At 39.3% G+C, this 13,366-nt stretch overlaps 1 protein-coding gene across 1 annotated transcript in view; it reads left to right on the top strand.

The window, feature by feature from the left end:
- snx33 (sorting nexin 33) overlaps positions 1-12,003 on the top strand; it is a 31,602-nt gene extending 19,599 nt beyond the window's left edge. The window contains exon 2 of the mRNA XM_033968157.2: positions 10,878-12,003. Coding sequence (XP_033824048.1) covers positions 10,878-11,131 — 254 coding nt within the window. The 3' untranslated portion in view covers positions 11,132-12,003. The remainder of the gene's footprint in view (positions 1-10,877) is intronic.
- The last annotated feature ends 1,363 nt before the right edge of the window (positions 12,004-13,366 follow it).

The raw sequence follows: 13,366 nt of genomic DNA, 5'->3' as shown, positions 1-13,366 counted from the left end.
TTGCTCTTTTGGCATTTCTTGAAGCTGAATGAGAGAAGGACAAGGGTTTGGAGCTCTGTCGACAAGGTAAAGGGTGGACACTTTGAGGATTTGACTTTTTTCTTTGCTTCATAAACCTAATTCCACACATCTCGCTTTATATATTTCATGTCTTCTGCATATCTAAAATGTACAAAATATTGGCTAATCCCCCTGTCAATCACACCCATCTGAACTCCAGCAGATTCACCAGGGTCCAGACTCACATCTCAGTGGATCTTTCTAGGGCTAACCACTCTGCCGGCACCACTGAACCTTTGTTTGACTAAAAATAACAATATGAATCACTTTAGCTTGCAAAATGAGATTGCTGCTGCTTTATAATCCAACTTTCATTGACTCGACTTCTTCCAGGTTTCATATCTGCCTCTTGTTTTGCACATTCCTTGTCACTGAAGTAAGAAGCGATTGAATCATTGTGTAACGCCAGTCCTACAGGGAGACATTAGCGTTAGCATTAGCATTTATGTATAGGGGATAACAGAGAACATTCTTCAAGGGGCATAAACTCTGGTCTTAAGCCTGACAGTAAACACGTCTCTGTTAGCTAACTCAGCAGTGGACTTTTCATGTTTGTGTCTTTTGCTGGAGGCTTTTAAGGACTGTTTTAAAGTCGACTGCCAAGTTCTCCGAGCCCTGACCCCGACACGCATTCTTTCAGCTCATTTTCCCTTCAACCTTCTGCAGAGGAGGAAAGAAAGTTTGTGCTCACCAGGCTGGTCAAATATAACCCGGCCAGTCAACAATACATCCATCTCTAATATTTTACCAAACTGTGAAGTCTGGATACCGGTTTTTGTCTCCCAGAGTGCAGTTTGGCGTGATTGACAGGTGGAGTAGCCAATCAGGGACACGCATGGTTTGTCTGCATAAAAACAAGCATAGTGGTTTATGAGAAAAAAAAAAAAGGGAACAAATGATACCAAAGGAGAGTAGAGCAGTAAACGCTGTTAATCTGAGGCTTAAAAACCGGAGCCACGATGGTCGACAAGCTCCGCTGATGATCGAGGGCTAATTTAGATCATTTCACTCAAAAAATATCATTTGAAATTGCAACAAACGTTATACTCAAGGTCTGCAAACCTGCTCTAGATTAGGTTCATTAGGTCATGTTTTTATAATTACACTAAATGTTCTTTCCTTTAGTAACGCTGTCTATGGAGATTTAAAGCTGATAGCTGATACACTATTAAGTACAAATATCTGCAAACCATTATATTGATTTATCTCTAATGGGAATGAGTTATTTGGCTATAATCTGATACAGAACTGCTCTGGTTATAATAATCTTAATGTCTCTCTGCATTGTCCCTTCAAATAAAGGCTGAACTAAACGAGGCTAAAACAATATGATCAAATATGGGTTACACTGGATTAGATGTTCACTGATTAAACTTTAAAATACAATTACAGTCTTATGACTAAATACCACAGACTGTGTAAAGAAGTGGACTAAGTGAGTGTGACGTCAACCACAGCGTTTGGCTTCAGTCAAATGAAGCTCGTCAAGGCTAGAGCAGCTACAGGGGCGAATTTGGAGACGAGTTCCATATTTGGAATTCCGACCGTGAGTATCGTAGCAACCAAAGAGCCAATCCAGAGCGAGGTTGTTTAAGTCAATGCCCCTTCCCACCCAAACCTACTGCTAACGTTGAACGACCTCGGGGAAAGAAGGTGCCTGATTTGTCTGTTATTAATGTTCATACCTTGATTTACGGACCCAACAGTGGAATAAAAATACCAAGATCATGTAAAGTGGGTTAATACGAGACCAGAATGATGAGACTCACTGCAGCAACTACAGACAGAGCGGTGACAGTTTTGAATAGAATAGTTAATTGGAGCAGGAAGCGCACCTACGCTCACTTCTTATTGGAAATGTGGCGGCTAGCAGGTTAGCTATGTCCATTTATATATACAGTCCATGCTAAATGCCCAATGCCACCACATTTTCTGATCAATATTATAATGTTTCCTCATCACAAACAGACCTGGAGGTGTGTTTTGTTTCATTCACACACGTTTAACACACAAAACCCCTGCATATTTAGGCTGAGTTCGTCTCTCACACAGAAAACACTGTGTTCCACCTGTCACTCAGCATGACTGAGCCTGACCCATAAGAGGAATGGGTGGGTAAAGTGTTTATTTTTGAGCATAGAGCTGCATTATAGCGAAAAGTATTGAATCATGAGCAGCACAGTTCATTTTTCATCAGCATCCCGGCCGGCCCTGATGCCTTACATTTGGACCCTCCTCGATGTCCACGTGTCCTCTTGTGTGTTGTCTTTCTCGGCATGTTGTATATTAAACCGTGTTAAAGCCCTTTTGTGCTATGCCTTTGAAAACCCTCATAAAAAAGATTTGGGACAGAGCCTGAGGTCCTTCTTGTGGGCTGCAATTGTTCCGTGAGCTGGTAAACAAATTCAAAAACGTCCGAAATCTGAGTTACAACATACAGGGTTCATTAGGCGATTCTGTTGTTGCGTCAGTGCTTTCTATCAAAACGGCATTCGAAATGTTATATGACAGGTTGTCATGTTTTTCTTGTTATGACATAGTTTGACGGGATAGAATGTGGTAAATATTTATCATAGCTTTACATCAGTTAAGCGGCAGAAAGTAAAAGTTGATTAGAAAAGTACAAATATACAGGAAGTAGCCTTGAGTTTTAAAACAGCACGTCTGTCTATGTCATCAATGTGAAAAATTCTGTCCAAAATACAGAGACAATAGGCTCTGTGTCCAGTACAACGTTAGCACTGCTTGATCTTTAAATATGTATTCATTTTAGCTTGACTTGGACAGGAAGTAGTGACGCTAACAGTTAGGTTGCTGGGCGTTGTTGTGCACAGAGCCCATTTACGCACAAGGAACATATTTTTTCTTCCAGTTTAAAGTTTCATTTCACTAAATAAATATGTTGACATTTGTTTCTGTTAGTCTGATCTAAAATATTTAGTTTTGGCCCGTGAACATTATGGTTGTCAGGCCAGAGCTATGGAATTACTTATGTCATTTCTGCTGTGTCTCTGCAGAATCTATTTTATTGAGCTATCATGTTATAACGTTGTTCTCTTATCAAAAACATGCCTGAAGAGGTTTTATGTGTCATCCATGCATGTTTGAGCAATGTAGCAATCTCTCCCGGGCCCTATTCAAGCTCCTCTTACCGTTAGCTGTAAGTTTCTGTCCAAGGCTCCGCCCACAAGCCTGTATCACCCACGCTCCCACGTGACAATTCTCCATAAATATACCAAAATATGATACAAAACTGTACACTACAACTTTACAAACCTGATGCTATGTGCAGTAGTTTCATTAGCAGGATGCACGCTGATTGTGTGGTAATAGCGCTCTGAAGGGAGGGGTGACTTAGTGCAGAGAGCAAAGAGAAGAGGGCATTCAAAGCATCAAAAAAAAAAAAAAAAAAAGATCACTTATAAAACATGTTAATATGTTGTTTTTGGCAAATAATGCATTTTCAAAACAATAAGAGGTAACATGTGATCTAAATATGTTGTGTTAGCTGTTAATACCCCATAAAAGTAAAATACTCCCTCTTTAATGTCTGTGGAATGTAAAAATCTTAGTTCTTATCTTATCTGTCTTCAACAACATCTTGTAAATGTAAACACTAGTGAATATAAACACACTTAGAGCAGTCTCATATCTGTACTGTTCTCTCTCCCTTGTGAGTCGCTGGTTGATCCGATGAGTTCAGTGCTGTGCTTGTCACTGACGTCAGCTTCAGTATCTGTGGTCACAAACCCCATTTGTCTGCACTGAAAAATGTCACTAATTATTGCTTTAGTAAGTTAGCAGCAGTCGCCACTAATCTCATTCTTTCACAATGTTTTTCTTTGGTTTGAACTGCAGCTGAGTGGTTTTATGTAATTGTGATTTGTATGGTGTAGCGATTGTGTTGCAGGGACATTTGAGAAGAGACTGAAATATGAACTGTTGAGCTAATACAAGAATCTAAAGCTTTCAGAGCATGTTTGTAGAGGTCTAAGCTACAGGGTTAGCAGCTTTTTGCACAGAATAACCCCCATGGACACACAGGGAGGGCATCTGACACACATGGACATTTAAGAACATGTTTGTAGAGGTATAAGCTACAGGGTTAGCAGCTTTTTGCACCTTAGAGACATAGAGAGGGCATCTGACACACAGGGTGCAGGCGTTACCTTCAACAGCCTCGCTCCAGATTGGCTCTTTGGTTGCTCTAATGCGTGCGGCCGAGATTCCAAATATTTCCATATTTGCTGAGCTCCAAATTAACCCCTGTAACTGCTAGCCTCAACGAACATCATTTGACTGAAGCTGAACACTATGGGTGACACCGCACTTCACTGATCCACTTCATTATACAGTGGTCCCTCGTTTATCGCAGTGGTTAAGTTCTAAAAATAACTCGCAATAGGCGAAATCTTCGAAGTAGTCAGCTTTATTTTTTACAATTATTCTATATGTTTTGCGGCTGTAAAACCCCTCACCACACACTTTATACACTTTTCTCACAGAAGCATTAACATTTTCTCACATTTCTCTCTTGTTTAAACTCTCTTAAAGTTCAAACCTTCGTAGGCGCCTTTGTCGGTGCAGAATGTTTCATCGACATTGTGGGTTTTGTCGGGGAGAAAACTTCCAAACATACAGCACTTCAGAGTCACACTGCGATCCAACGTATATGCAAATTTGTCTGAACACATTCTGTACTGTACAGGAGTCCCTCAGCCAATCAGGACGCAGAACACAATGCACGTTCATATGCTGTAAAAAAAAGGCATACAAAATTGCACAAAAAAATCCACGAACAGCGAGACCACGAAAGGTGAACTGTGATATAGTGAGGGACAACTGTACAGTCGATGGCATAAATAAACAAAAGTGAAATATCTGTTAACAACTGCTTCAGAAAGTTGCACCTTTATTCAACTCTAAGGCATAATCGTTGTCAGTTGAAAGAGCTAGACCCAAACCCTAAGAAATAATGATTAGGTCCAACTTTTTTCCTCCCAAAATCAGTAAATCCCCCATAGACTCACATCAGCCCTCGCCCCCATCTGAGATTATGACGTCATCAAATTCTAGACCGTGAACACAGCCTATTGCAGTAATGTTACAGTTTTCAAATATTTTCTTTCCAAAGTGCAGTACATTATGTTGTCATTATGTTCCTGGTAATTTTTCCCCTTTTCTTTCAGAGGGTCTTAAGGGGAATGGTGTGGGTATACGTTTAGTGGTTTGGAGCAGAGCTGAGGTCATGCACAGTTCTGACAGACCGGATTACAGATCACGCCCAAAAAGATCATGAAAACCAAAGGGAGCTGTACATGTTTGAGACCTGTGTTTTAAAGCTGCACTATGGAACTTTTGCTCTAGTGTCCATGGAAGTGTTAATGCTATGCCTGAAATGTTCCACAGTAAGCATTAAACATCTATATCTTGTCTTTATTTAATTACTGTTTTTTTTTATATTGTTTTTATCGTTGAACAGCTCCAGAGGATACATTCTGGGTCATTGACTCCTCTTTAACAAGACGCCTTAATGAGCTGTCACTGTGACACATGGACGAGATGAGAAAGAGCTTAGCCACCACTGCGGCTAAATATACACTTAAACTTGACAGCTGACAGTTTAATCTACTCATTTCACTAAAACATTGTTAACGTCATTATATTTACCAAATTAACCAAACATATGGCCTAGTTTTTTCTAGTTTATTCATCTGGGTTATCATTTTTACTTCCTGTTTGAACATGAACAGCAGATGTGACATATATAGGTTATTCCACCATTCTTACCTGACAACCATAATGTTAACAAAGACCAAAACCGGTCTAAACTGTACAATAGTTATCATTAGACTATTCAAATTAGACATCAACCCATTCCTTTTGGTGAATGAAGATTTAAACAGTTAGAAAAAATGCTGTTCTTATGTGTAAATTGTCCGTATATTTTTTGGATGATAATTTCATTGTAAATATCTTGGTTAAAACATCACACAAAAAGTGAATGGAAATGTTTTTGTTGTAAACTGGCATGTTTGGACTGTGTCTGATACCTGATTCCTGATTTTTTTTCTTAGTCCTAGCTATCTAGGCAGAAGAAATGTAACGGTATAATTACACAGCAAGTTCAATTTCAGTTTTTTGTATTTTTTATTTTCTAACGGCTTATATGTCTAAAAAACACGACTATTTGATGTAGCAGATATCACCCCCATCTGTCACTTACCTCCATCATTAGCAGTGCTCCTCTTATCAGCAGAGCTCTTCCTTTTTAAATCAGTGAACTCAAAACAAACCCGTGAAGTACCTATGTTTACACCTGGGGGTTATTTGTAATGTGATATACAGATGTGTTGGCTCTAAAATCAGAGTGTTGGCCTAATGTAAGATAAAGACAGATTGTGAGAGAGATTTCAGTGACCTTTGACCCTTGTGACTGTGTGGGAAATACCATAGTTCAGTCTCCAAGCACCATAACATTCTTTCCCTTAAAGCTGTTTTTATTTCACTGCAAATATGTGACATTACAAGTGCTATTATATGTGACTGTATTTTGCATTACTTAAGGGACAAATATAGACTGATAAGATATAGATGAAGAAATAATCATGTGGTGTTTTGGTTCTCAAAACGGTTATCCAATCAGGACGCAGATTCTGAGCTTTCACATGAGGCACGGCCGGTTCATATCCTGAGAATGTGAAAACTTGTAAAGCGTAGGCAACATACAGTTCCTTCAGATTATAATATTTCAAGCAACCGTGCTAACTTACTGCAGATCTAAATACATTCTCCACCCTTATATTTCCCAATAGATTAGTCAATGGGTGTAGCTGGGTGAAGTCTGTTGAACTAGAGCGGTCTAAACATGCACCATCTAGGTTTGTGTCTCTAGATGTAGCGGAGGACTTGGCAGGAGCCTGAGAAAGCTTTAAGCACTTAGAGCAGAGATTGGCACGGCACCAGTCTATGGAGGTGACCTACATTTGCTGTTTTACACATGAGAAGAGTCTACAGTGTACATTGCCACGGTAACAGCCCACTGCGGCATACAAATATGTGACAATAATAAAAAAATAAAAAGAAACAGAAGGGGCCGAGACAACATTTGACACTCATCTGATGCTAAGTGGAGAAAGCATTTGCAATAAGCAACGTGAACAGCCCATATTACACTATTTTCTGATCTATGTTGTTTCCTCATCACAAACAGACCTACTCAAACATGTGTGAATGAAACGAAACACAACTCCAACCTAGCATTAAAACTATATAATATCACTCATGCATGTATTTATTTTTTATTGAGAAAATAATGAGGAAGCTATGGGGATATTGGTCCTCTTCTCGGAACACTACACTCGTAAAAAGACTATTACAATCACAACTGGACCTGTGTTTCTGTGTAAATTAGAGGAAACATGGTTGCTAGGTAACAGCTATGGAATTCCCTAGTGCAATGTTATGATTTTCAACCAGGAAGTAAAATTTTAAAGCAGACCTGTTGAGCTTGTGTGTGCTATATACACTCACCTGAAGGATTATTAGGAACACCTTACTAATATGGTGGTCGACCCCCTTTCTCCTTCAGAACTGCCTTAATTCTACGTGGCATTGATTCAACAAGGTGCTGATTCATTCTTTAGAAATCTTGGCCCATATTGATAGGAGCATCTTGCAGTTGATGGAGATTTGTGGGATGCACATCCAGGGCACGAAGCTCCCGTTCCACCACATCCCAAAGATGCTCTATCGGGTTGAGATCTGGTGACTGTGGGGGCCATTGTAGTACAGTGAACTCATTGTCATGTTCAAGAAACCAATTTGAAATGATTGGAGCTTTATGACATGGTGCATTATCCTGCTGGAAGTAGCCATCAGAGGATGGGTACATGGTGGTCATGAAGGGATGGACATGGTCAGAAACAATGTTCAGGTAGCCCGTGGCATTTAAACGATGCCCAATTGGCACTAAGGGACCTAAAGTGTGCCAAGAAAACATCCCCCACACATTACACCACCACCACCAGCCTGCACAGTGGTAACAAGGCATGATGGATCCATGTTCTCATTCTGTTTACGCCAAATTCTGACTCTACCATTTTAATGTCTCAACAGAAATCGAGACTCATCAGACCAGGCAACATTTTTCCAGTCTTCAATTGTCCAATTTTGGTGAGCTCGTGCAAATTGTAGCAGAGATGAGTGGTACCCGGTGGGGTCTTCTGCTGTTGTAGCCCATCCGCCTCAAGGTTGTGCGTGTTGTGGCTTCACAAATGCTTTGCTGCTTTCCTCGGTTGTAACGAGTGGTTATTTCAGTCAACGTTGCTCTTCTATCAGCTTGAATCACTCGGCCCATTCTCCTCTGACCTCTAGCATCAACAAGGCATTTTCACCCACAGGACTGCCACATACTGGATGTTTTTCCCTTTGCAAACCCTAGTAATGGTTGTGTGTGAAAATCCCAGTAACTGAGCAGATTGTGAAATACTCAGACCGGCCCGTCTGGCACCAACAACCATGCCACGCTCAAAATTGCTTAAATCACCTTTCTTTCCCATTCTGACATTCAGTTTGGAGTTCAGGAGATTGTCTTGACCAGGACCACACCCCTAAATGCATTGAAGCAACTGCCATGTGATTGGTTGATTAGATAATTGCATTAAGGAGAAATTGAACAGATGTTCCTAATAATCCTTTAGGTGAGTGTAATTCTAATCTATGACACCTGTGGATCATTATGTTGTAATTTGCACATTTTAAATCGCAATATTCATTTAAAACAACTTCATAAAAGAAACAAATCTAAATCCAAATCCTACATGTATCATCGATTAAGAAAGTAATATTGGAGAACGAAGTGCGTACGTCACAGTGGGCGTGTATCGGTGAAAACAGATATATCGGCAATATAGTGTCGTGAAAATAAGCGATTAAAGATTGCTCAAACATGCACGAATCACGCAAAGGAATCACATACAACTTCAGAGAAAGAATTGACATGCATAATAGGTCTGCTTTAAACCTAAAAAATGGCAGCACTGGGAAAGAAATTGTAAAATTTATAGTGAAATCTTAAATATAATGATCTTAACTGCGTTTTTGTCGATTGAGCAGTTGAACCTGTCATAGCCACTTTATACAAAACAACTTTAAATTCACATAATATTTATAGGATACTAAAAGCACTGTTTCTGTGGTTCTTGTTCATTGTGGTATTTTCTTGTGTACTTGTGTTTCCGAGCTCTAGTATCTACTTTCTTTCCTCTGGGTTGCCAGGTTTGAGTGAGGTAAGACAGGTCTGGCCAATTGTGGTTATGTCTCGTGGAGGTTTGGTATGTGCTTAAACAGAAAGGGATTGTGTCCTCTCAGGCCGCTACAGTGTAAGAGCAGTTAATGTGGAAAGCTTACGTCAGAGCGTCTTTATTTGAAAAAAAAAACAAAACGTTGGATTATTACTCTTTAAAATGTATTACAAATTACCCTCCGAGCCCAAGCAGCGCAGTAAAATGTGAAAGAGTTTGGGTTTTTATTACATTATATTCAGTGCAGTTTATGGGTTTCTTTCTAAAACTTTGGCATTTACAACTTACAGCTGTGTAGCCTCCCATTTCACTAAGAAGGAGCACTTCCGACTGTCAGCGTATAATCAATTTACTCTTAATAACATGACAAGGATTTTCTTTTAAACTGTTATTCTTTTGATTTCAACTCTTCACTTTTCTTTGTTCAGTGTTGTTTGTTCCAATCCGTTTTAGCCGATGCTTTAGTCCCAGTGTTGACACAGACATCATACATGTAATACAATCCTTAAAGGTAAACTATGCAACTTTTCTGGTTGGGTGCCACCACATAGAGATATTTTTAAATGTTACAAACTTTTATTCAACGTTAGTAGAGTTAGAGGTTTAAATTAGAGCTGTTTTAATTGCTAAAATCTGAAAAATGGAGAAAAAACAGATGCTGTACTGTGGAATATTCCAGGTAAAGCTATAACTTCTCCAAGATAAATAAATTGATTTTTATTCTTAGACAAGACAGTCGCCATGGAGACAAGCAGGTGGCTGACCCAACACCAGAAAAGTTACACAGCTTTAAACCTTTAAAAAGCAAAATTCTACCATAGAATCTGACCGCGCGTGATTTGGTTGTTTTCACGTAACATCACATCCAAGAATCACAAGAGTTTAAAATGGAGCTGGAGATGGGTCAGAATTCTATGGTGGAATGAACGCTGTTGTTGTGTCCTTGGGCAAGACACTTAACCCACCTCACCCCCGTGTCTGTGTACACTGGTGTATGAATGTGTGTGTGAATGGGTGAGTGGTTTCTTGATGTAAAGCGCTTTGAGCCTTGAAGGTGGGAGAGTGTTATATAAAAAAGTGACCATTTACCATTTACCAGATGTGTTGACCTGGTTTATGGTTAATAACTCTGTAGTTACTGGGTTTTTCAGATGAAACAAAAGCTGGCACAAAGTTCAGTGTCTTCTCTGTCAGTTTAAATAATCAAAAGTTATTTTTTTTCCACATTAACGGGATTGTTGTCAGGTGAAAAGACTTGAAACCATACGATCAATATGGCAAATTTCTGTAGTCAATTCCAAACAAGTTAAGATAAGGTTCAGCTTATCGTGAATATGATGATATCCTCAGATATTTCTTTCAAAGACCCCTGCCCTCCATCTGAAATCATGACATCATCAAAGTCTGGATCATGAACACAACCTATTGATGTGCAGAATAATCGAATGACATCACCTGAACTCAACCTATTTGGAAATAAATCATAACTTTGAATTTCTGTGTTTCTTTTAGGTGCTTTCGCGAAGGTGAAGGAGTCTCAGAGGATGAGCGACGAGGGAAAAATGGACCAGAACGAGGCGGACGGGATCAGGAAGCGCTGCCGTACGGTGGGATTCGCGCTCCAGGCCGAGATGAGCCACTTCCATCAGCGGAGGGAGGTGGACTTTAAGGACATGATGCAAGCCTACCTCAGAGAGCAGATCGCATTCTACCAGAGAGTAACACAGCAACTGGAACGCACCCTGCGCATGTATGAGACCCTGTGAACCATGGGAGGAAAACACACCAAAATAGACTAAACACATGGACCAAAATGCCAAATATTTAAAGGATTATGGGATTAAGGATGTGGGTTGTTGTTGAAAATGGACACTACTACTTGGGCAGTTTTTGTTGATGCAATGCTTTTAAAGAGCTACTGTAATTTTTAAGTTTTTTTTAGTTTTTTTTTTTTACATACTTCTAAGTCTTAAGATGACAGAATATGTTGGAGTTTGTTTCAGTAGTTCAAACTTTTAAACGTTATTTAAAAATTCACTATATGGAATGTAAAATAATTTCTCTCTATATATATTTTTAAGGCAGTTTTTTGGGGTGAAATTGTAAAAATAAGGCCTAAACATTATACTGAAGTGATGATGAATTTGTGTAAAAGGTTTTTAAAAATTACAAATTGGAAGCACTTGTAATTGCAGAGTTACAATAGATTTTGAATTCACACTGACACAAAACTAATACCTTTTCAAGTAGCTGGTAACATCACACAAGACTGCCCTGATTACAGCCAGGTGTTTCTGATTACAAACATCCGGCTGCACTGTTCCTTATACCTCCAGACCCCGTCCCTCCTCCTCCCTCCTCACTCTCCCCTTTACCCCTCCAGGCACCGCCCAGTTTAGCAGGTCTAATTCCATGTGGTTGTGGGCGGAGCTTAGGCGTTCAATCCCTCTTTAAACTGAATAACTGAAACAAACTCCGTGTCATATTCAGACTCACTGATGTAGCACACCACTCATCGGCAAACAGCAGCAAACTGTCGACTCGCATAATTTAATGTTTTATGTTCATGTAAAAGAAGATCTAGGTTTTAAATTCATAGTGGTTTATAGATAATGACAATAAAGCCATACAACGGGTGTGATTTGGAAATCGTGTCTCCTTCTCTCACACTATGCACTTTGAATATTCATTTAGCATAAAATCTACAGTAAACTTGTTGTTGGTATGTCAGAAAATCACATAATATGGGCCCTTTAAGCACAGACTAAAGGTACGCTGTGTAACTTTCCTCCATAAAGATGTTAATGCTTTGTCTGGACATGTTCCACAGTGTGACAATGAACTTTTACCCAGTTACATGTGTTTTTAATACAAAAAAAGAATTAAGAAAGCATACACTCTTACTATTAGCGGGCTCGCCTCTCCACAGATCAGCCTGGTCATCAGCTCTTGTCTCCTTAGAGATAGAATCAGTGGAACCTTCCTGGCAAAGCAGATTCTCTATTGGAAAAATTACATAGTGTGTCTTTAACTAAGTAGTTGAATTTGGTGATTAAGCCTGTTCTACACTTTAACCATGATATTTTCAACATCGTGTAATTTATTTTTTCCACTACAATGCTGCGTTTCCTATAGCAACAACTCACTATATGCGTGGTCATGCCTAAACACAGAGCTCAAGCGTGACTAAATAAAAATTAAAGGGCGTGTACCAGATTTTTTTTTCCATGTATTTGAGCAAAATGTGTCTTGCCCCAGTACAGATATATTGTATAAGCAGCTCTTAAGGTCAAAATAAGTCCACTGTGAACTGTCTGCATCTTATTATAAAGTGTTTTAGTGTCTGATAAGCAGAGGTCCACATTAACATGCTAGTTGTTGACAGAAAAACTCCGCTCTGGTCTCTGAAAGTTGTGAAAAGCACTTATAAACTCATTGCGGTGAGTAATTAGGATGTTCTGAATGCATAAGGCAAGGGAGGAATAACTTTGGATCACTGCAAACAGTTTAAAATGAACCAGCTCTGTTTTTCACATTTTTTAAGTAATACAAATCAGGTGCAGTGCCAAAATAACTAAAATAGACGTCAAATGTTGTTCATATTGCTGATAATGTTACTGCAGTTCTGGTTGTACTCATAATACAACAGAATATAAGCACCAGTATAAGTGTTTATATCATTTTACCTGTTATAACTTTAGTCACCGCTGAGTTTCTGGAGTTGTGCAATCGCGGGCAATCAAACAACCCTTGGACCAAATCGTGGTTCTGTTTTGGGCTTGTTTACACATTTTAAGTCAGTAATAAAAACCAGTGCAGTCTGAGGGCTCAAAGTCTTAAAACACACATGCCTTTTCAACTGTTAGCCCTGTTAGCAATGTGTGATATTAGTATTTTAAGCCTATAAATATGGCCTACAGAATGTTTTCAAACCCAGCAATTGTTCACCACCTGCTCGTCTCCATGGAAACGTTATTGCTTGTTTAAACTTATCTGTCACA

The sequence above is a fragment of the Periophthalmus magnuspinnatus genome, chromosome 6 (genome assembly GCF_009829125.3).
Source record: "Periophthalmus magnuspinnatus isolate fPerMag1 chromosome 6, fPerMag1.2.pri, whole genome shotgun sequence".
Lineage (NCBI taxonomy): Eukaryota > Metazoa > Chordata > Actinopteri > Gobiiformes > Gobiidae > Periophthalmus > Periophthalmus magnuspinnatus.
Note: the sequence above shows the minus strand (reverse complement) of the source record. Positions and strands in the feature narration are given on the sequence as shown.